Source organism: Chenopodium album, chromosome 23 (genome assembly GCF_948465745.1).
Source record: "Chenopodium album chromosome 23, dcCheAlbu1.1, whole genome shotgun sequence".
Classification (NCBI taxonomy): domain Eukaryota; kingdom Viridiplantae; phylum Streptophyta; class Magnoliopsida; order Caryophyllales; family Amaranthaceae; genus Chenopodium; species Chenopodium album.
Window position 1 is genome coordinate 39,311,309 of NC_137856.1, and position 22,887 is coordinate 39,334,195.

The window sequence follows — 22,887 nt, forward strand, 5'->3', positions numbered from 1 at the left end:
CACAAACATTGGTTGCATAATATACAAAGAGAGTGAATAACGTCAGAGAAACATCCATAGGCCATATCTAAAACAAAGCAGATTTAACTACTTAAATGTAAGTTGTAATAGGGAGTAAATCGAATTCGAATGAATAATGTTCAGAGAACTATCCCTAGCTAGCTCAAACTTACTGTAGCATATATATTTAACCACTTATAATAGGGAGTAATTTGAATCAGCTTTTTCCAAATTTAGAAATTCAGACACCTTGTTTTTCGGATTGAATCAGATCGAGTCCCCGAAAATTGAAGACAAGCAATTACAAAAGATGGGTAGTTTTCCATGCCCAAGATGTGATTTAAAAAATTTGACTAGAAATTATGCAGGTTCATTAGTCTTTTATTATTATTAGTTATATAAACAATGTAAGTGGATCTTTGTTTATAACTAGTGGATCCTAAGAGTTAAGTTAGATCCCCATCATTTAATTAATCATGACAAAATTCTAAGGAACCTTTCTTTTCTTATTGTGAACTTAGACGACCAAAACCCTCATTTTCCTTTTTATTTTTATTTTTTGTAAGCTAACGTACGACATAACGTAAGCTTCATGCATCATGCACTCGTTAGAGAAATGGGGCAGTAAAGTTTCTATAAAAGGGTCTAAGTTATTGGTGAACTTCCTCATTCAAATCCTGTTCTATACAAGTAGTATTCACCTCGATCACAACTTGTATTTGGGTTTGAGTTTATATAGTAAAGTTTTCGAGAAAAAAAAATGGAAAGTCGAGTTGTTGGTAGTCATGAAAAATCATTCAAGCTACAAAGCTTTCATAAGTTTGTACGCTCAAACCCGAAATCGGATAAATTTAAGGTGAAAAGGTTCCACCACATCGAGTTTTGGTGTGGTGACGCATCCAACACGAGCCTCCTTTTTTCTAAGGGGCTAGGCATGCCTATGGTTGCCAAATCTGACCATTCTACCGGCAACCTTGTACACGCCTCCTACGTGTTGCGTAGCGGTGACGTCTGCTTCCTCTTCACCGCTCCTTACACTCAATCTTCGTCTCCAACGGCCTCCATACCTACGTTTAACTATGAATCCCACTCCTCTTTTATGTCCACTCATGGGTTTGGTGTTCGCGCTGTTGCCCTTGAGGTGGACGATGCTAAGTCCGCCTACGCCACTAGTGTGGCAGCCGGGGCTCGCCCTTCCTCCCCTCCCATCCTCTTAGAGGACGGGCATACCCTCCTTGCCGAGGTCCATCTCTTTGGTGATGTGGTCCTTCGATTGGTCAGCCATGCACATAATAATTCGTCTCCAACGTGCAACTTTCTACCCAAATTTGCTCAAGTACATGGATCAGGAACCGAATTCGGGTTCAAGAGCCTAGACCATGCCGCAGGAAGCGTGCCTGAGCTAGCTTCCGTCATGGAATACATAATGAGGATAACCGGGCTCCACGAGTTCGTAGAGTTTGCAGCCGAAGACCTAGTTGGAGTCACCGAGTCCGGACTCCAATCCGTGTTCTTAGCAAACAACGACGAATCTGTTTTCCTAAACTTCAGCGAGCCAGTGTATGGCCAAACAATGAAAAGCCCCATTGAGACATTCATAAAACGTAACAACGGTCCAGGAGTGCAACACTTGGCTCTCATCACAGACGATATATTCAAAACCCTAAGAGAGATGAAGAAGACATCATTATTCGAATTCATGCCACCACCAGAAGACGATTACTACCAAAAACTAAAGGCGGTGGCTAGCGATTTCTTAACGGAGGAGGAAATACAAGAATGCGAGGCGCTAGGGCTTAAGGTGGACAAGGACCATGAAGGTGTTATAATTCAAACATTTACAAAGCCTATTGGAGATAGACTTACTATATTTATTGAGGTGATACAAAGAATTGGGTGTATGATTCAAGGAGAAGATGGCAAGTTTTACCAAAAGGGTGGGTGTGGTGGCTTTGGCAATGGGAAGAACTTTAATGAATTGGTTAAGTCATTGGAGAAATATGAAAGGACTATTATTACTACTCAGAGTTAATTGAACTTGGTGATATTGATCAGGTGATGTGCAACAATTAAGTCCTATTGTTCGAACATAGTGTGGGTTTTACATGTTAAGTATACGTAGAATAATTATGAGTTGAGCCTTTGATTAGGTTCCAACTGGTGAATTAATGTGCTTTAATATTAAATTAGCTCTTTAATTAGTATAATGGTCATCAAATAAACTGTATTACCTTTGAGCATTTTATTAATGCATGTATTATATCATACCATATGTATAATACTTAAATCTTTAATATATATACTTCGTATATTATATCGTATGTAATTCTTCTTATTTTATACTTGCAATATTGCATACTCTCTTGACTCATGAAATGATTATGAAAGGTAAACGAGTGAATTAAGTTATAAAATTTAATTATAGCAACGTAACACTTTCTTCTTATTGATAATAATAAAATTATTGTCAATTTATTTGACTATTTACCTAACTTAATATCTCCTCTTATGTGCGTGCTAAGCTGGTGTATTGTAAGTAAATTAAAATTAAATAGGTCCTAAGTGATGTCTAAAGAGAGCTACAAGGTAAATTAAGAAGAGATATGTGATCCATGTCGATCTTAGGTATAATCATCTTACCTTAGTACTTCGTATAACAATATTTAGCAATATTATTTAGGGTATAACAAAATATGCATGTATTAAAATTTGCATAACTAGAATGCATGAGATATATCCTTTACCAAAAGATACTTTTACAAAGACATGATGAGTAGATCTATGGCCCAGACAAGGCCACACATCATGCCAGCAGGCCCATGTACCAGGTTCGTGCTAAAATTATAAAATGATGCTCATTCAAAACCCAAACTCATCAATGAATCGTGCAAGGCTCATCTTATATTTGGCCATGTCATGTCGTATTTGATCAACTCACATGTCAGCGTGACTCATATCCAACTCTATACGTTACATTTGCGAAAACGCATAACTGTTATATCAGCCCAAATATCCAAATACTACATATGGAGTACTAAACTAATCAACTTTGATAATTGAGCCCAAATGTATATAAAATCGAGCCCCTTATTAATGATTTGGGTATTAATTTAAGCAATTTGGCAATTAATGTGAGGTAAAAAGTCAACCCAAACATGGGAAACAACAAAAACAAAACAGAATCAACCCAAGTGGCAATTTCGCGCAATCGCGCAGCACTCAATCAACAGACAGCAAGCACATGAAACGACCAGCAAACAGTTTAGCCAACTCAACCAAAACTAAAACACAAAAACAAAAACAAAACACAAAAGAAATCACCGAATATATTCACGCCCCCTTTATATTATCTCTCTCCTCTTTACACGCTCAAATCTCTCAAACAAAACGTGTCCAATTTCTCAACAATCTTCTTCCAAAAGTAACCCAAATTAAAAGCATCTTCCTACTATTTCAACTCATCTTCTCATTTTCTTCAAACAATCAAGAAAAACAAAATGGTAGGAGCAAAGAAATTTGGAGTAGCAGTTGATTTTTCAAAGAGTAGTAAATGTGCTCTTCAATGGGCAATTGATAATTTGGCTGATAAGGGTGATACTTTATATTTAATCCATGTTAAACCATCTTCTCATGATGAATCTCGTAATCTTCTTTGGAGTAAATCTGGTTCTCGTATGTCATCTTTACTCATTACTTATCTTATACTTTCGCCTTCAGATCATACTTTTTAGTTGAAATGGAACATGAAAAATGGGACAGAGGATTTAAACCCGATTCACTTATTGGAATTTTTTTTGCAGCGGTTATTCCTTTGGTGGAGTTTAGGCAACCGGAGATTATGAAGAAGTACGAGGTTCAGACTGATGTTGATGTTCTTGATATGTGTGATACTGCTTCTCGTCAAAAAGAGGTTTTTTTTTTTTGGTTTATTTTATATATTAATTGCTGATTTCTGTTTTTATTTTTAAGTTATTAATTTTGGTTGTTTATATGTTTTGGGATGAATGAAGATTCATATTGTAACGAAGATATACTGGGGAGATGCAAGAGAGAAGCTTCTGGAAGCAGTTGATGATCTCAAATTGGATTCTTTGGTTATGGGATGCAGGGGACTAAGTGGTCTTAAAAGGTACTCTTAATTTCTGTTTATTAAATTTATTAATCTATATTTAATTGATAAGTTTGGGTGTTATGTTACAAAATTGAGAAGGATTACCTTGTAGATTAACAACTTTATGAGATCTGTTCTGATTTCTGACTTCATGTGACTTAAATATAGTGCTTAGTTAAAGAATTTAACCAGTGATGTTGACAAAATTTGATACTACCTCCGTTTCATGTTTTTTGCAACTTTGGACAAAACATGAAACGCAGGTAATATATATGTCTGAGACTTCAAGTAAATAACTAAGCTAGTTGGCAGTCATGTACAAAGTTTAAAGGTGTACGAAATTGAAAGACTTGTTGATTAAGTGAGACAGACTTAACCCCACTTAGGTTATTGACTTATTGATGATCACGTCATGTTAGCATACTACGTCTCTTTCTAACAATTAGACAAATTTTTAAGGGCAGGGGATCTCAATTCCGTGTACAAATTGATAATAAGTTCAATGTTACATACTTTTCTGTCACAAACAAAGCTTTAGAAGCTTTAGTTTTGATGTGTTACTTTAATTCAATGGTTAAATCCTAATAAACGTAATTAATTTGTGGCTGGCTACTTATTTTTCAGGATTATCATGGGAAGTGTGGCGAATTATGTGATGAGTAATGCTACTATACCAGTGACCATTGTCAAAGAGCCCGGGTTCCAGAGGGCTTGATGTAGTTGTTGTAGTCAGATATCGCTGGCTGTACTCGTTCGATCCGTTAGCCAGCTATTACCTATGAAGTTCATAAATCGATATCTATTACTAGATGATCAGATATCTAGTTTTACAATTTGTTGTTATGCACTCTTGTGTTGTTAATAATGTTGGGGCGCCTTCGGACCAGCTCAGAGCTCGATATCTATGTCTAGATGATCAGATATCTATGTACTTGATACTATATGTGTTTGCCTTCAAACTGGTTTACTACTCAATATCTATTTCAAGATTATATACATTTGACAATTTGTTATACTAGTGTAGAAAATTGTTTTCTGCTTTGGTGTTCGCTTAAGCCAACAGTTTGGTTTGAATTTGGCTTTTGGATTTTACAAGTATTCAACTAAGTTATAATGGCTTATTTTACTCATAAAATATCGCTTATTTTACTCATAAAACATCAAAGCATTGAATTTTTTTTCAACATATTATTTTAACTATATCATGCTAGCATCCAGCTCAAACAATTAATTCTACTACAAATTACAGAAGTCAAGTGAGTTATGGGTGATTGCAGCCTAAAAGTGTTGATTACATTTGAGAGATCAAACAACCACTATTGAAACTTTTGGAGTCAAATTTTCACTGTTGCAAAAATTAAGATGCTACATTAGTATATTGTACTTTACTCATATATCTATACTTAGAAAGCGTTTTGAAATAAGTTCACATATAATGTGCTCGTTTCATTTAACGAGTCTTTCATTTCATACATAGAAAAAAAAAACTTTTGATAGTTCGAAAACTAGTTGATTATTAAACTCATGTAATATTCAATCCTCCCAACATACCTAAACAATTTAACTTGAATCTGACTTGGTTCATTTTCCATAACTCGTCTATTATTCTAGGAATTACAAAACCTTTAGGACTTGAGATTTTTCCGTCTAATGAAACCCAAAAACGACTTGGACTAGAAATTTTCCCATTTGAATATGTCTCTATTTTCAAAACTCGAGACGTTTCCGTGCTACATTGGTTACATATGTAGGTCATAGGTCTCCAAAAAAAAATGAAGATTCTCAAAAAAGAAAGAGAAGAGAGGAGAAGAATGAACTCCAAATTCGGACCCGTAGCAATCGGAAAAGACAAGGGGCAATAACATTATGAATTCCTCTTGTTTGTCAGCTTCTCCACCTTTTACTATTCGTAAAAAAAAACTTGGGGCGCATCATTTTTATCTACAGTTTTTTCCGCTTTCAACTTTTGACAATTTCACTCCTTCATTTTTATTCCAATTCTCTATCATTCTACAATCTTCTTCATCATCACATTGAGACTTTGAAAGAGAAAAAAAGAATGGCAGAAGAAGGAAAGAGAGTTGGAGTTGCTGTTGATTTCTCGGTGTGCAGTAAGAAGGCGCTTAAGTGGGCGTTGGATAACGTGGTTCGCCAGGGTGATCACCTCATTCTTATCACGGTGCGCCCTCAACATAGTTATGAGTCTGGTGAAATGCAACTTTGGGAAAAAACTGGTTCTCGTACGTATTCTTTAACCAACTACGCTAATTGACATTCATTTTATTACTTCGTTTGTGTTTTGTATTTACTGTTTTTTTATTGTAGTTGATATTTGGAACAAATCTTGTAATTGATTAAAGAGGAAAAACTTTGAATCAAATTTTGCTGAAGTTTTTTTTAAAAAAAATAGTAGGGGATGACAAACAAGAACAGATGCATATACTTTGTTCATTTTAAGAGGTGCTTTTAAGGGCATTTAAAGTGACAAGCTTTTTTAAATAGGTATTTTGTAAGACATACAAAGCCAAAAAAATATATGGTTAAAACAAGGAGTCATTTGAAAAGGAGGGAAAACTCCCTGCTTATAGAAAAGATTATGTAAAAGAGAAGACTGCAGGCTATAGCAACCTTAATCAACAAATTAACACGAACACGAACACAACATTTTAATACTACAATTCTGATTTCTTAGCAGCTTTTATCCCTTATGATGACTTCTCAAACCCCACCATCATGAAGAAATATGGAGTAGTACCTGATGAAGAGACGCTTGAGATTGTAAGAAATGCAGCTCGGGAGAAAGGGGTAAGTTATAACATTCATTTCTAGCTTTCGGCATATATATTTTTACTCTTTAAACAAACTGCTCTCGAATTTTGATAGAAACTAGCCTCTTTATTGAACAGGTTGTCCCACTCTTGAAAATCTTCTGGGGAGATCCTCGTGAGAAGTTATTGGAATCAATTGATAGCATACCCTTGAGTTGTCTTGTTATCGGAAACAGAGGACTAGGCACACTTAAGAGGTTGGTTTTGGTTTAATTTCTACCTAGTGTTTAGCTAGTATAGACACATCATGTTTTAAACCTCATTGGTTGTCTGGCTTTTGTCTATAGAGCTGAAAAATGTCATTCTGAAAATTGCTCCAGTCCCTACTTATGCAAGAAAAGGAGTAAACGATACTTCTTCCATACCTAAATAATAGGCCATGTTATAAATAGAGTTCATTTACCATATAAATATCCCTCACTATCAAAAATTTGAACCCCATCCTGTCTTGAGCAAGAGATCCCATTATAGTTCTGATTTATTGGCAGGCTTCTAAAATAAGTGGGTTCCAACAAAAACTTTGGGGCAGTATGGGAGAAGAGGAGCAAAGTCGTCACTCGTCAGTGAGAAAGGAGCCCAGATGTACAAGAAGGTTGGATAATTGAATAGTGCTTGTATATAGGCAAAGTATATGGCCTTGAACATTAAGCGAGAAGAAGAATTGGAAACCATTCTCATTTCCTCAGCCTCGAATTGCTGGGGTAGGACTGTAGGAGGGTTGGTGCATGATTTTGGGATGGGGGTTTCAGTGTCTTATCAGTATAGCAGAAGCCTGGTTTGGAGATATTATTTTAGCTTGAGACCTCTGTGAAAAAAGGATTGATAAGCAGTTCAAGAAAAGTCACTGAATAGACACCAACAGTAGGGCTAAAGGAAAATGATTGTCTGTGGTCTGTGGAGCATTAGATTCTGCATGAAATATCTGAACAAGATGATGAATCTTATAGTACCTCTTCTTTCTCCAACTTAAGGATCAAGAAGTAAATAGATTACAGAGTATTGAGCCTCATAAATTCTGCTTGACTTATTGTTTAAAAAATGCAGATGTAACAGATAAGAATACCATAGCAGCCAACTAAGAAAAATCTAATGTCAATTCTACTAAAAAAAAAATTATTGCATTTGAATTTTGAAGTACTAATCCAGTCCTTTGATCAAACGGTATATTGCTTATTTTAAAAGCCAGTGAAAGGGAAATCCCTATCTAACTGGCTTATGTCTTTCACTTATGTTCAAGGATCTTACAATTCTTATTGTTTTCTTCATGACAGGGTTTTCTTAGGCAGTGTCAGCAACCATGTTGTGAACAATGCATCTTGCCCTGTAACCGTTGTGCGCTAAGCGGTTTCATTTCAAACCAAGCTTCAGCTGATTTAGTCTGGTGGGGGGTCTTGTGACTTGAGCCTTTGTTGGCCATTTGGCTGTCTCGATTTTCGAGTTAGTTCAGTGGAGTTGTTCTTAATAAGTTCTGTTGTTTGTAGAATATTGTTAAAGTAGAAACTCTTATCTTAAAACGGCATGTATGTGTTCAATTTACTGTCAGCATGTAACTGATGTTTGTAATTACCCTCAGGAAGGGCAAAGTGCGTTATTACAATAATTTCTATCAGCTAGCACCTTACAAAAAGGAAAATTATACTCCCTAAATTACAATAACTTTTCACTGATTTTTTTGGTGTTCCTATACGAACTTTGCACTTCATCTTCTTTCTCCATCCTCTCTTTTCCAAAGCTTTCTCTTAGTTTTGGCTTGCTCATCCACATTCAAAATTTCAAACTAAATTTAACTAACTATCACTAATCTCCATGTCGATCTTTTTATGAAATTAATTTTGGAACGGAAGGAGTATATGCAAAGCTAGGGTTGTTTTGGGGCATCCATATATAATTCAAACCCTTTTTTTTTTTTTTTTCAATTGCAGCAAAATCCAGACAAAATAAAGGTTTGTTATACATAAACATATAGCTAGAAGTTTTTAAATAAATGAACCAATCAAATAATAAGACATCATTTGTAAACTTTTAATGAGAAAAAAAATAGATCGTGCATACATTATTTTGGCCACTCGGAAGCAACTACTTTCAAAATTTTTATGCAACAAGTAGCCACAGATATTCAGATTGAAGGGGCAATGGCACACTAGTTACAAGGAAGAATGAATGTTGTTCAAACAATACCATTCTAACTAAAAATATTCTATGTTAAGGCAAAGCAGCACTGTCTGCAGAATGAAGATCCAACCAAGCTTTTTAACAAGAATAACCCTGACCTTTGTTTTGATATACACTCTCCAGCTGTTCCTTTGCTCTATGGACCTTTGATTGAAGGTAAAAGCTCCCTTGCTTAGCATTCCTCTCAAATAAAACGTCGTACTTCTGCACAAATCAAAAGATGTATGACAAGGAGAACTATGCAACAGGAAAATTAAAACTTAAAAATCATATCTGCTTTTGTATAATACATTATTTAAAAGGTGAAGGAACACTGACTTTCACAATTTCCTCCCAGGCGGCATTTTCAGGGACTCCAAGAATCTGTCTTGCTTCTTGCTCTGTGAGAGCCCGACTTGCTTTACGAACTGTGTTCTGCATTGCTTCTTGTGCAGTACCAGTTTTAGACGCATCTGCAGTAAACAAAGCAACAATTCATTAAGCGCCATGATACCTAAATTGTTCTCCAGTAAACTTAGAAATTAAATAAAAAAAAACCCCAACATTTATCTTAAAGCGCCTACTTTTCTACATATATGTGTTGGTTTACGAAAGTGGAGCATTTAAACAAACATACATTACACAATCACAATCATGATGACAAATTCTGCAAATCTATATTAGAAAAAAAAGAAACTAGTAAAGTTTGAGAGATCGTTGAATTAAACATCATATAACAGCAAAAGTCGGCGCATATTACAGCAGAAGGAAATACTGCAGTTTCTCAAACATTATTAGCAACCTGAGAATAGAAAAATAACTATACTCTTTCCCACACAAGACTAAAAAAGCACTGAAAACTTGGTAATGATCAGTTCTCCCCTCATAATTCACACATTGTACAAGTATTTCATCTCGATTTTCCAATCAGATGTTACCCTGCAATAACAATGCACAACCAAACTATGAAAGTACAGTAAAGTACAATCACATAAAAGTTGCCAGACTTCAAGATGCAGCCAGAAAGAAATGACAAATTCAATTTTATTGAATCGATATCTATACACAAACCCAAAAAACGCATTGGGCAATTAAGAAAGAAGAAAGATGCTAATTCATTGATATTAATGGTTTAGACTCTAAAACATATTGGACTGCAGGACTCTTCAGTAATTAACTCTTCACAATAGTTTATTACAGCCTTTACAAGTTCTCATTTCCTTATTTTACAAAAATTAAGCAAAGGCCATCACCATCCCTCACTTTATTTCTTTCCATGCCCCACTTCACCTCGCCAAACAGCAAACAAACACTGAAAACTTCTCAACATCAATAACATGGATGATCTGGAGAAAACTATACAAAGAAGTTCCAGCAACTTCAATTCGGGATAAAGCTAGTGAGCAGGGACATCTAGATAATTGACTATAGCTTTCCTCCAAATTTGGTTCAAAATTTTAAAAGTAAGACTCCGTATAAGAAATTCTTTGTTGTCATTAAGTGTAATGATATCATTTCCAAACCCTGATGAAAACCCAAAATCTTTGATGACGCGGATATGACATTCAACTAAGACCAAAGAGCAAAAAATCAGGGATTCTTAGGAAGAAAGTAAGGTCTCTTGTTTCCCTAGTCATATCAAGAATTGTTTCGATGATAAGTTGTTTGCATAAATGAAAGGTATTCACAAGAATCATAACCATGTGTATTATCACAAGCAAAAAAAGAAGAAAAATGAGAGATAAAACTATGTAGTTAAAAACAATAACAATCCTCATCACAATGCCAATGTAACCCCAAACAATAAATCTCCAGAGAACGATGAGCTGAGCCCCAAAGTTCGTAAATGACAACGAATCGAGCATCAAGATAGTTTTAACAATTTCAAGTGATGTTCACCAAAAGTTATGTACATTAGAACACTTCATCTCATTCAAATTAAACGATTCCTTCTTCACCCCATTCCTCACAATTAACAATACCCCTAAAAACTCCACAAATAACCCATTTGAAAATCCATCTAAACCCCACTTACCATCCCATTTAAATCATCAAAATAACCCATAAAAAAGCCTATAATTCAGATACTTGTTTTTGGCTGAATTATAATCAAATGGCGCAAAGTAAGAGTTCATGAATAATAAATAAATAAATAAGGGGGTAAAAATGAAGAAGAAAGAAGGAAACTTACTAACAATAGCTTGACGGTAAGCTTGAGCAACGGCCCGAACTAACATCCCAGAACCCATCACAAGAACTTGGGCGAGTATTCTTGCTGCCTGCCCACCATAATAATCCAACAAATTAATTAATTACCCATTAAATATCAAATTAAAAATAATCATAAGAAATTGGGACAATCAAAATACCATATTTGGCTTTAATATATCTCAGACTCTCTGAATATCTGAGTAGAGCTTAATAAATACAGAGGAATTTCAGAAACTGTTGAAATTGGGAGAGAGAAGTATAATTAGGTATTTAGGTTTTCTCCCCTGTTTTGTTTTAGTTTTTTTTGTTCTTCCGTTTTTTTTTTTTTTTTCAGTATTGAGTTCGGGGAGTTGGCTGCCTATGCCGGTGGAGAAGAAACGAAGGTATCACTTTACCAATTGGGGGTCAATATTTATTTTCTCCGATTTTTTTTTTTTTTTTTTCTTTTTCTTTTTGTCTTGTCTTGTCTCACAAGAAATTAATGTTTGAAATATGCCATGGAGCATAAAAATGAACAAAATATGAAAATACAAGTATAGTTTAAGTAAACAGTGCCTTTTTGGTGCAGCATGCCATATGGTGTGGCCTACTGCCAAGTCAGCAAAAATAATGGGAGTTACTGATATTGTCAGGGTTACTTGTATTTTTCAGGTGTTACTTGTATTTTATTTTTTTTCAGGAGTTACTTGTATGATTACTTATTTAGGGGTTACTCATATTTTTTTTTCAAGAGTTACTTGTATGGATTACTTATTCAGGGGTTACTTGTATCATTCAGGGGTTACTTGTTTTATTTTTTTCATGAGTTACTGATTACTTGTATTTTTAGGGGTTACTTGTTTTTTTTAAGGGGTTACTTGTATGGATTACTTATTCCGGGGTTACTTGTATGAGTTAATTCAAGAGTTACTTGTATGATTAATTATTCAAGGGTTACTTATATGAGTTACTAGCTTATTTAAAGGTTACTTGTATGCATGGGTTACTTGTATGAGTTACTTATTCAAGGTTACTTGTTCAAGGGTTGCTTGTACGTATGCCCTATACCAAACCAGTAACACCCTACAAGCAACCCCGACCAAAATTAGTAACACCCTACAAGTAACCCATGACCAAAACCAGTAACATCGTACAAGTAACTCTTGAGAAAAAAATTGTATTCTGGGTTACTTGTTTCTGGAGTTACTTGTAGGTGTTACTTGTAGAATGATACTTGTATTCTGGGGTTACTTGTATGGAACACTTGAATGGGTTGAGTAACCCCACACCAAAATCTCGTACCAAACCAATAACACCCTACAAGTAACCCCTGACCAAAACTAGTAACACCAATACAAGTAACCCCATAATACAAGTAATACCTACAAGTAACTCCTGACCAAAACTAGTAACACTCATACAAGTAACCTCAGAATACAGGTAACACCTACAAATAATCCCTGACAAAACCAGTAACACCCATACAAGTAATCCCAGAAACAAGTAACACCTATAGTAACACCATACAAGTAACCCCTGCCGCACCATGTGGCCAGCCGCATACAAAAATTTGTGTTAAGCAAAATATAATAAAGGCATCAAAGATTTAAATGGTAACCTCTTTAGTTAGAAAGATTGTACAAAGCGGGAATTCGTTTTCATTAGACACACTTTGTGTGTGAGGATTCCTTATCTTCCCCTCCATCACTTTAATTTTAAGGTATTGTGCTATAACTCTATAAAAAGGGTTACAAGGACAGTTTAACATCTCTTTATGAGATTGAGATTCATAAAATATTAAAATTACAAACGGTTTTTCTAATGGAATTCGATTTCAATTTCGAGCACCCTTGTTTTTTTGCTTATTGCTAATGGTAAGAAATACTTAATTAAAAATTTAAATGCAATCAAAATCATCAAAGTCATAGGTAGGGATGCCAAATGTGTGCGTGTGGTCCCCTCCCTCATATCCATACCCATATGAAATTTTTAAACCTACCACCTATCCATTATACATGGCGGATATTAGGATATATAATCAATATTCATCCCCACCCAGGTAGACATAAATTTATACTCATGCCCACTTTCACCACCCAAGTAGATATCCACTACCTACTTATTACCCTAACATACTCGCCTATTATCTGCCATTACCCACTTAGGCCCTGTTCTTTTGAGTTTCTGGGCAGAGTAGGGCAAGATAAAGCAGAGCAGATTTCAGCATAGCAGGGCTAGACTTTCACACACTGCGGAGTAGAGCATTGCAGATTTTAGCATAGTAGTGCAGAGCAGAGTAGAGCAACTCTAAAGAACAAGGCCTTACACCCACTTGAAACTATTTACTTAAAAAAAATAATTACATGGTTGTGAAAACAAGTGGAGATTAGACAAACATGAAGATAAGAAGAGTGGGCGAACGGATGCGGGGTAAGCTAGGGGAATATAAGGCGAGTTACAAGTATAATTTTAAATCTAACACATTTTCACTTGTGCATGACTTTTGATATTCATATCCACTCACTATTCATCAAAGCTGTATTCATAAGTCATACCTGTTTTAATTAGGGCATAGGTAACCATAAATATTCTCAATTACAAGTTAAAATCTTAAAATTATCATTTTACCCTTGAGAGTGGGCAACTCCGTCCAATCTCAGGTATTGGTCTATTAGCCATTCAGCTGAATCAGCTCCCAGTACTAGCTACTGCCTGGTTGAGCAATATTTGTGATGCTCCACATAAAATAAAATAAAAATAAAAACTAATATTAAGCATGTTTGTCATCTACTATTCCTGAACAACAAATTGATTCAGGATCCAAAATCGATGATCATTTTCTTCTTCTTCTTCTTCTTCTTCCAACTTTAGGTTTCCACTTTCATATTGCCATTTCCAGTGAAGTTGTTATCAATGGCGTTTTGGTGGCCATTGTTAGTGCTTCTATTTGCTTACGCCATTTGCAGATTTCTCTTGATGCTCATTCCTCCTAATGTTCCTTCTATCGACGTTGATGTTTCCGACGGTATTTTCTCTCTCCTCTTTTTGTATTCCGCGTTCCAAAACTCGTCAATTTGATCTTCAATTTGTTGTTTTGTTGTTGTAATTGCTGCTGCTGTTGTTGTTGTAATTGCAGTTGTTGATGACGGAAATCAGACCAAGGAGAACAGCTTTATCTATGTGAGTTTTGAATCGAGTTGAATTGAAATCGCTTAATTTTTTGCAATTGTTCCTAATTTAGCTAGGTATTTGTTGATTTTGGAGTTGAATTGGTGAAATGTGGACTTTATTTTGGAAATGTATATTAGGTGTTGCCTTTTTAAGCGAGTCTAAAAAATTTAGGAGTAGTATTTGATTTTTGGTTGACTTTTGATGAAGTGAATTTTGGATTCAAAGTGAGGTTTGAATATTATTGAACTAGCAAATGCAAGATACTTCGTATATGATATACGGAATACAAGCATAAGACAATAGGAACATGTCATATCTCGTAACGTGAAGTTTGCTTCAGATTCTGCTTTGTTGTGCTTTCATTTTGCTGTCAGTAGCATGATTGTGAACATATTTTGATGTTGAAGTAGTATGTTGAAAAATTAATGGATCATACTTTCTATGTTTTGTTTCTATGGAGCTAGATTGGCTGTTATGTTGTAGTTTAGCAGTTCCATATTTCTGATTATGGTTTATTTACTGGTATGAGCAGATACCAACAAGGGGAAGACAAACAGACAAAGTGCAATGCTATGAACCAGCTACAATGAAATACCTGGGATTCTTTCCGGCATTGAAGCCAGACGAGGTCTGTGTTACTTCCGTGTCTTTTAAAAAATATATCATTGCATGTAACACAGAATGAGCACTGTTAGGTGATTATGTTATCCTCTTGATAATTAATTTTCGATACCCAATTTAGCTCTGGGTCCTTGGGCTCCAGACATGTTTGTGGCATGCTTGTTGAAATAACTGAGACTTATATGTTACTGTTCAAAAGTTTTATAGATGTCATATTAAGATGTCTTTCGAGAGCATAAGGTCTCTTAGAAGGCTCTTGATTAGGAGACTGATATTTATTTGCACAGATTTCATTTGGATGTCTTATGTTGTGATTTTAATTAGCTTTATATCCTTGCTTGAGATTGTTTAATATTATGTAAACTGTTTAAGATGTAAGTAACGAAAACTTCATCAAGAAAGGAAAGTGAGGTATATTTTGTTCAAAGACTTTTCTTACTGTTTCCTATCTTTTGTTCTAATTTGTATCTTCTTCTAAATCCCCTTCATTTCTTGAAGGAGCCAATGGGCATATTTTGTTCATTAACTTTCATGAAACTATGTGTGCGTTGTGTATTAATTTACTTGCTGTTTAACTGTTTGGAAGAAAAAAGAGATTAACACCTATCAATGTCGTATTAAAAAAAGGCCTGGTTTACTATTCTTTATCTATTTTTTTTTAGGATATGGTAACTATAGATGAGTCACATTCCTGCAATTACTAACTAGAGGACTTGGTAGGAGGGAAAAAGGATAAGGATTACTTAATCCCAATTTTATTTATTAATTTATCTATAATGTGAGGGAAACTTAATCACAAATTAAGGACAATAGGACTATAAAAGTATGTGTTTTGTGCCTAATATTTAATCTCATTGACTCTAATATCATAGCACCGACTGAATGTATAGTTTCCTAGTGTTTATTACCAAAGATCCATAACATACATCTTCCACCTATGTTATCAGGTTCGAGAACGTGTTGAACAAGCAAGGAAGGCACAGGAAATTTGGGCCAAAAGTACCTTCAAGCAAAGACGGCAATTTTTACGCATACTTTTAAAGTACATAATTGAGCATCAGGATCTTATATGCGAGTAGGATATCCTTCCTTATTTCCTGTTCTCTTACTCTTGTTTCAGTTTAGGTCTATAATTCTGTTCCTATTAAGAGCTAATTTTGCTTCATATGGAGTATGACCATCTCTTTTGCTACTTCCATGATGAATCCTGATCCTAGTTATCAAGTTTTATCTCTATGGATGCTGCCTAAAGTTTTTCAGTACCCTCAGATGGATATATTTCCTGAATAACCAGTGTTAGTTGGGATTTACATTTTGCCTCCCTGTAAAAATTAAATTGAGGTTTAATATTTCTGCCTCCATATAGTAAGATTATTACTCCCTGTAAAAATGTACTATGACCGGTCTATTCTTTATACTTTTTGAAATTTCTCAGTGTTTATACTGAAAGGAATAGTTTGGGTGATCCTTTCAACAAGTATAGTAAGAGTTGCCATTGCCATTTTTTGAAAAATTTGAATCTATTAAGCTTCTTTATGGTGTCCAAGCATTAATACTTTCATGGTAGTCTAGTGTTTTACACTTTTACGGCGAGAAGCCAGTGTGAAACATACACATACCACGTCACAACACCTGAGCCTTTTTTGTAGATATTGTCTGGTTGATCATAAATCTCAGAGTAGTACTTGAGGATTCATTTGGTACTAATTAATGTGTGCTTAGAAACTCATTTTTGTATGCTGATTAAATGTTGCAGGATCTCTTCTCGTGATACTGGAAAGACAATGATTGATGCTTCCTTGGGTGAGATAATGACAACATGTGAAAAAATACATTGGCTTCTATCAGAAGGCGAAAAGTGGTTGAAGCCTGAATACAGGTATCATTTTCATCAATCATAATTCTTTTTTACTTATCATGCAAACTGGAAAACATTCTGTGGATGTATTTTATTTTAATATGTGCAAACATCTTTAATTCATTTATGTTTAGATGATGAGGGCTTTCTTTGTCTTGTTGTGTGTGTATCATTGAAGTTTCACCAGCATGATTAATTTGTTGTTGTTTGTTTGTTATTGGCATGCTATGTCTCAGTGTTGTTTCAATTAAATTTTTACTCATTGGAGATACAATCATACTTGGGAAAATGATAGATATACACATTGAAACATATGAAGTATCTAATAAGATCAAACTATGTTTATTCTTGTAATTCTTGTATATTAGTTAATAGTTACTCATAGCTATTATCTTTAGATGGTTGGAGCTGAATGTAAAAAGAGCCAAGTCAAGTCAAAATCTATCCAATCTTATCCACTAGGTGGCACGGTTGGTCTTTTGTTGTCGATAATTAGTTAGTCTTAAACTTATATGCCTGATTTTAATACTGATATATTGACTAAAGCATCTATAGTTGGTATCATTGCTGTTTCCAGCACTGGAAATTCTGCTTACAGTGACCTAAATGGCCAAATATATATTAATATAATGTTTAATTTAGGAAGTATTTCAAGTTGCAATATGTGAGTACAGGTTGCGTTGTAGTCTTGTAGACCTGTAGATGTGAAATATGGTACATATATCCAGAGCTCCCTATGCTGAGATTAACCTTTATCATATTGGATTTCAGGAGTTCTGGAAAGTCGATGCTTCACAAGAGATCTAAAGTAGAATTTCATCCACTAGGGGTTATTGGTGCCATTGTCTCGTGGAATTATCCATTTCATAATATCTTTAATCCAATGCTGGCTGCAGTCTTCTCAGGAAATGGTATTGTTATCAAGGTATGTAACTTCACCACCATGATGCTTTATTTAAACTTTTGACCTATTCGATAACTCATATTCCTATATGTTTTGATGTAATCACACTTTTGAGAGATGCTTATCTGAGAGTCAAGAAGTGAGACTTGGCCTGGTTTTTGGTGGCACCAAAAGTGTTTTTGTTGTTTGTTTCATCTAGCTAACCTGAAATGTAGGTTGTACAACGAATTTGTTATTGATGGAAGGAAAAATAGAAGCCAACCGAGTCAGGAAGTGCATAATGCTCATCTTGGACTGTCGGACTGATATAAGAAATTTGTAATCATAATCTGCCTCATAGTATTTTGTTGCCACTAAAAGGGCATTAAGTTGTATACAGAGAACATAGTTAAACCTGTGAGATAATATTCCCCAGTCCATACCTCCCTACAATAAAAGAAAAGGAAGAAATAAAAAAGATAAAGTGTATTTGCTCAAACATTGCATTTAGTGGAACTATTAGATTTTGAAAAAAAATAAAATTTAATGATGCTACTACCATTTTCTTGAACACCACCAATCATAATCCACCTAGCTGTCTAAATATAGCCATGTTTTTCTAGTGGGGAAAAAATAACCTCCCATAAATTTCTTGGTTTACAACTTCTCATCTTGATGTTCAATCAGCTATTCAGCTGTGATAGCAGATAATTTTGGTTGCTGGGTCCAGCTAATTTTGTTTAACAACTTACTTTGATGTTCAATCCAGCTAATTTGCCTATCATGTTGTCAGATGCTTATGTGCATGCTATTCATGAACATGATTTTTCTTGCAGCATCTAATTGGAATATAAACATATGATAAAGTTTAGATGAAAAACACTCCCACTGTGCAGGCCTTTTAAATGTTCTGACAGCAATTATCCTTTTGGTTTAGGTTTCAGAGCATGCTAGTTGGTCTGGTTGTTTCTACTTTCGGATAATTCAAACAGCCTTGGCTGCAGTGGGAGCTCCTGAGAATTTGGTTGACGTGATAACAGGGTATTCAATTTCTCTTCCTTTTTCTTCTTCTGCATCATTCTTTCTGATTGTTCAAGTTTGCTTTTGTCTTTTTCAATACGAGATCTGTAATTGAATTTCGTTGCCAGATTTGCTGAAACAGGGGAAGCATTGGTTTCTTCAGTAGATAAAATCATTTTTGTGGGTTCACCTGGTGTGGGTAAGAAGGTATGTCATGCTCATCCCCCCTCTTTTTTTTTTCCCTTCCTTTTTCCTTTTCTTCATTTAGGTAGTTGCTTGTCTAAAGCTGTTTTATTTTTCATGATGTGTCTATAAACTTATGTGTCAGACTCATTTAGGTTTCTTATATACATATACTTCACTTTGCCGGGTATAATGCTCGGCTGGATATTGCTTAATGAGCTAAAGCTATTTTGAAATCGTGCAACAACTACAACAAAGCCTTGGTCCCAAAATGATTTGGGGTGTTATGAAATCATATATGCCCAATAAGGCCCTACAGTCTTTGTTTTCTCTGTTTATTAGAGCCTTCCTTTATTTTTACTCTTGTTAGGGCTTGAGTTAATGCTTTATTGATGTGCTTAGATAATGAGAAAGGCTTCTGAGACACTGATTCCAGTGACACTTGAGCTTGGTGGTAAAGACGCATTTATTGTGTGTGAAGATGTAGATGTCGAACATGTAAGCAATCTTTCTTTTATTACATATGAGCTATAGCATTCTTAAATTGGTCCTCCTTGAACTCCAACATGATTGGTCTGCTCATTGACTGAAAATTTATATCCTTGATGTACAGGTTGCTCAAGTGGCTGTTAGAGCTGGTCTTCAATCAAGTGGGCAGAACTGTGCAGGGGCTGAGAGGTTTTATGTTCATCACGATGTTTACAATGCTTTTGTTGCTCAGGTGGTCAAGATTGTCAAGTCTGTTACAGCGGTGCGTTTGCAGTTTAGAAACTTCAAGATGCTTTAATTTAAGTTTAGTTATAATCAATATCTGAGTTGTTTTTTTTTTCCTCAACTTTTCAAGTCTTTTGTATATGGTAGCTTTAATTTGGCTACTCTGATAAGTGATAAGTGTTTATTTGTTTTAAAGCTATACATTTTTTTTAAAAAAAAAAGATTTTCTCACGGTTGAAGTTCAATTTGGAATCTGCAGGGCCCACCTCTCGCAGGAAAATGTGATATGGGCGCGATTTGTATGCAAGACCATGTGGAAAAGCTTCAAAGCCTTGTAATTGACGCCTTGGACAAAGGAGCAGAGATTGCTGGTCGTGGACGATTTGGGAATTTGGGGACGGATGCTGTTGATCAGTTTTTTCCACCAACTGTACTAGTAAATGTGAACCACTCCATGCTCATTATGCAAGAAGAGGTAATTCATGTATACTGATGGTACAGATATAGGAACTAGATGAGACCCTTTTTTTTTTTTTTTTTTTTTTTTTTTTTTCCCTTTCACCCGCTGGCATAAGCTTTGATCACTTCTGATGCATGTGAGTTAGCTGTGAGATACGACCGCGCAAGACCAAGTGTAAATAATATTATAATTAGTGAAGGGTGTTTCAAATTATGCTAGTTACCACATTCTCGTCATTACTTGGCAACTTGAACTCATTGTATAGTTTTCGGTGATGTCCAATTGTCCAGGCTTTTGGACCAATCATGCCCATCATGAAAGTTAGCTCTGACGAGGAAGCCATCAGGCTGGCAAATGACTCAAGATTTGGGCTTGGCTGTGCTGTATTCTCTAGAAGTCAGAGTCGAGCCAGAAGAATTGCATCACAGCTACACTGTGGAATTGCCGCCATTAATGACTTTGCATCTAATTACATGTGCCAGGTACCCTTATTTTTTTATACAGTATATAATTTTAGTATTATGATGTCTTTAAAATTGGAAACTATGATTTCAAAGATACAAAGTAATAATTGTGAGTTACAGTATGTTCTAATAGTGTATATGTTGTATTGTTTGATGAGTATGTGATTTTATTACTTTTTTTTTTTTTTCTTTTCACAATACTTATTATTTCTAGTCCTCTTGAGATCTAGAGTCAATGTGTACTTGATTCTCTTTAAACTGCTTACTTTGCTTACATAAATATCAAATCATTTTCAGTCCCTACCTTTTGGCGGTGTAAAGGACAGTGGCTTTGGTAGATTTGCTGGTATTGAGGGGTTAAGGGCCTGCTGTCTTGTAAAATCAGTGGTTGAAGATAGATGGTGGCCATACATCAAGACTAAAATACCGAAACCCATTCAGGTCTTCTGCAAACTTTTGATTCATTTTTTTATAATGGGTGCCTTGCTTGGTAACTAACATTGAACTAACTTTTCTCCTGCCCATTGCAGTATCCTGTTGCAGATCATGCTTTTGAGTTCCAGCAATCTCTGGTTGAAACACTCTATGGTTTGAACATATGGGACCGCTTGCGAGCATTGGTTAATGTCATTAAGGTTTTAACTGAGCATAACTCACCTAGTGCTGGCAGCAGTAGGAGAAGTGATTGAGTCTTGTTTGCAGACCATTTTAACTCCAGAGAGGGAAAAAATGAAGAATATCTGAATTTTGACTACGCAATTGTGTACAGGAGAGGGTCATTGGTGCAAGGTTGTCCATTAATTTTCAAACTCTAGGTGATGCTTATGAGCTCATGACATTTATGTGTAGGTTATACATAAACTTCAGATGCAGTGACTGTTCAGAAGTCGTCATTAGTTTACATATGTTGGCAATTTTGCAACTTACAGTCACAATCTGGATATGAAAACATGATTTTATCTCATGCTTTTTACATTACCACGTGTCCTGTGTCCACGTGTATTGATGTTTTCAAGCTATGGATCTTAGCTTCACTGAATGGCTTAATACTTTTTGTCGGTCTATATACACTAGAAGGTTACTAAAATTCGTAATTAGGGCACCATTGATCTTCCAAGGAGTCATTTTCTGCTGTCGCGCGCTCCTTGAAGATGGTTTCTGCTGGCTACAGTTAACAATTGCTATCAGGTATCTTTCATTCTTTGTTAAGTCTTGTAAAGGTATTTTTTTGAACAATGTCTCTGAATTGATATGTATTAGAGATCACAGGTCCGTAATGGTTATGAACATTTCTTCTAATAGACTTTGTTGTAACCCCCTCTGGAGAAACTCCCCTACATTTTCATAAACTTCCCAAAATGCCCCGTTATAAACTCGACATTTGTTATTCCTGGATTCAAATGCCAAAGTAAGCAAACGTCAAAGGATGGTTTGGTCAGATTATCTACTTATTAGATCTAATATTTTAGGGGAGGGGGAATCTAGGTAGAAGTAAACTACATTATATGAGGAATTTTTGTGTATAATGCGAATGTTTGTGGATGGCTGAAAATTTTAAGAATATTGTTTGATGCTTGGTAGAAAATAATTTTTAAAATAAAGTTCAACAATAGTATATTATCTGCTCAAGATGGGTCACTATCCAAATACCTATTAATAATGTACTAGGTAAGAGAAACTTGATGACATTTTTTTTTTTGAAGAAAAGAAGCCTTGATGACCAGAGTCTAAAGAAAGCAATTTTTCCGACTAAAATAGATTTACTTTATGTAAAGAGGGCTCTATTAAAGCATCTGGCTTCGACGAGAGTTGTAGCTAGCTGCAGTCGACAGCGATATCAGTCGCCGGAAACAATAACGAAACATAGAAAACGGCATGTCATTTCATTAGCTATGCTATTAAAATGCAAGTAAGGTTATCCCACTGATGAATGTAGATTAGCAGAAAAGCACAAATAGTCAACATTTTCATGATTAGATCAAAAGGTAAAATGATTGTTCGAGCTTTTAAAAAAGGATAATGGAGAAGGTGAAACCACTAAAATTAGAAATACTAGTCTGTACTTTTTAGCTACATACACTTGAAAAATGAAAATACTGTCTAATTTTCGGCAATTTGGTACTAGTTCCTAGATTGTGCTTCAAGCAAGATATTCTGACGAGTGAAGGAGAAGGTGAAAATCTGTATTCAATTCTATGCACTCGAAAATTCTGTCCAGTTTCTCGTGTAATGG

At 35.2% G+C, this 22,887-nt stretch overlaps 4 protein-coding genes and 1 pseudogene across 4 annotated transcripts; 4 read left to right on the forward strand and 1 right to left on the reverse strand.

Moving 5' to 3' along the window:
- The first annotated feature begins 760 nt into the window (after positions 1-760).
- Positions 761-2,032, forward strand: LOC145607615 (4-hydroxyphenylpyruvate dioxygenase pseudogene; annotated as a pseudogene).
- Positions 2,033-3,382: 1,350 nt separating this feature from the next.
- Positions 3,383-5,124, forward strand: LOC145608192 (universal stress protein PHOS32-like). Its single transcript, XM_081663803.1, has 4 exons — positions 3,383-3,672; positions 3,801-3,910; positions 4,011-4,129; positions 4,736-5,124. The coding sequence occupies exons 1-4, from the start codon at positions 3,498-3,500 to the stop codon at positions 4,824-4,826; spliced, it is 495 nt and encodes a 164-aa protein (XP_081519929.1). The 5' UTR covers positions 3,383-3,497; the 3' UTR covers positions 4,827-5,124.
- Positions 5,125-6,100: 976 nt separating this feature from the next.
- Positions 6,101-8,498, forward strand: LOC145609178 (uncharacterized). Its single transcript, XM_081664727.1, has 4 exons — positions 6,101-6,351; positions 6,807-6,916; positions 7,018-7,136; positions 8,211-8,498. The coding sequence occupies exons 1-4, from the start codon at positions 6,171-6,173 to the stop codon at positions 8,278-8,280; spliced, it is 480 nt and encodes a 159-aa protein (XP_081520853.1). The 5' UTR covers positions 6,101-6,170; the 3' UTR covers positions 8,281-8,498.
- Positions 8,499-9,027: 529 nt separating this feature from the next.
- Positions 9,028-11,613, reverse strand: LOC145608869 (mitochondrial import inner membrane translocase subunit PAM16 like 2-like). The gene is made up of 4 exons (XM_081664462.1): positions 11,460-11,613; positions 11,282-11,369; positions 9,430-9,563; positions 9,028-9,315 (listed from the first exon to the last, which is right to left on the reverse strand). Exons 1-4 carry the CDS (start codon positions 11,460-11,462, stop codon positions 9,190-9,192), a joined length of 351 nt encoding a protein of 116 aa, XP_081520588.1. The 5' UTR covers positions 11,463-11,613; the 3' UTR covers positions 9,028-9,189.
- A 2,410-nt stretch (positions 11,614-14,023) lies between these two features.
- On the forward strand, positions 14,024-22,137 carry LOC145607640 (aldehyde dehydrogenase 22A1-like). Its single transcript, XM_081663228.1, has 14 exons — positions 14,024-14,305; positions 14,417-14,460; positions 14,984-15,079; positions 16,020-16,147; positions 16,829-16,951; positions 17,702-17,855; positions 18,751-18,854; positions 18,962-19,040; positions 19,419-19,514; positions 19,630-19,767; positions 19,990-20,205; positions 20,481-20,672; positions 20,952-21,095; positions 21,185-22,137. Exons 1-14 carry the CDS (start codon positions 14,194-14,196, stop codon positions 21,341-21,343), a joined length of 1,785 nt encoding a protein of 594 aa, XP_081519354.1. The 5' UTR covers positions 14,024-14,193; the 3' UTR covers positions 21,344-22,137.
- Positions 22,138-22,887: the final 750 nt, after the last annotated feature.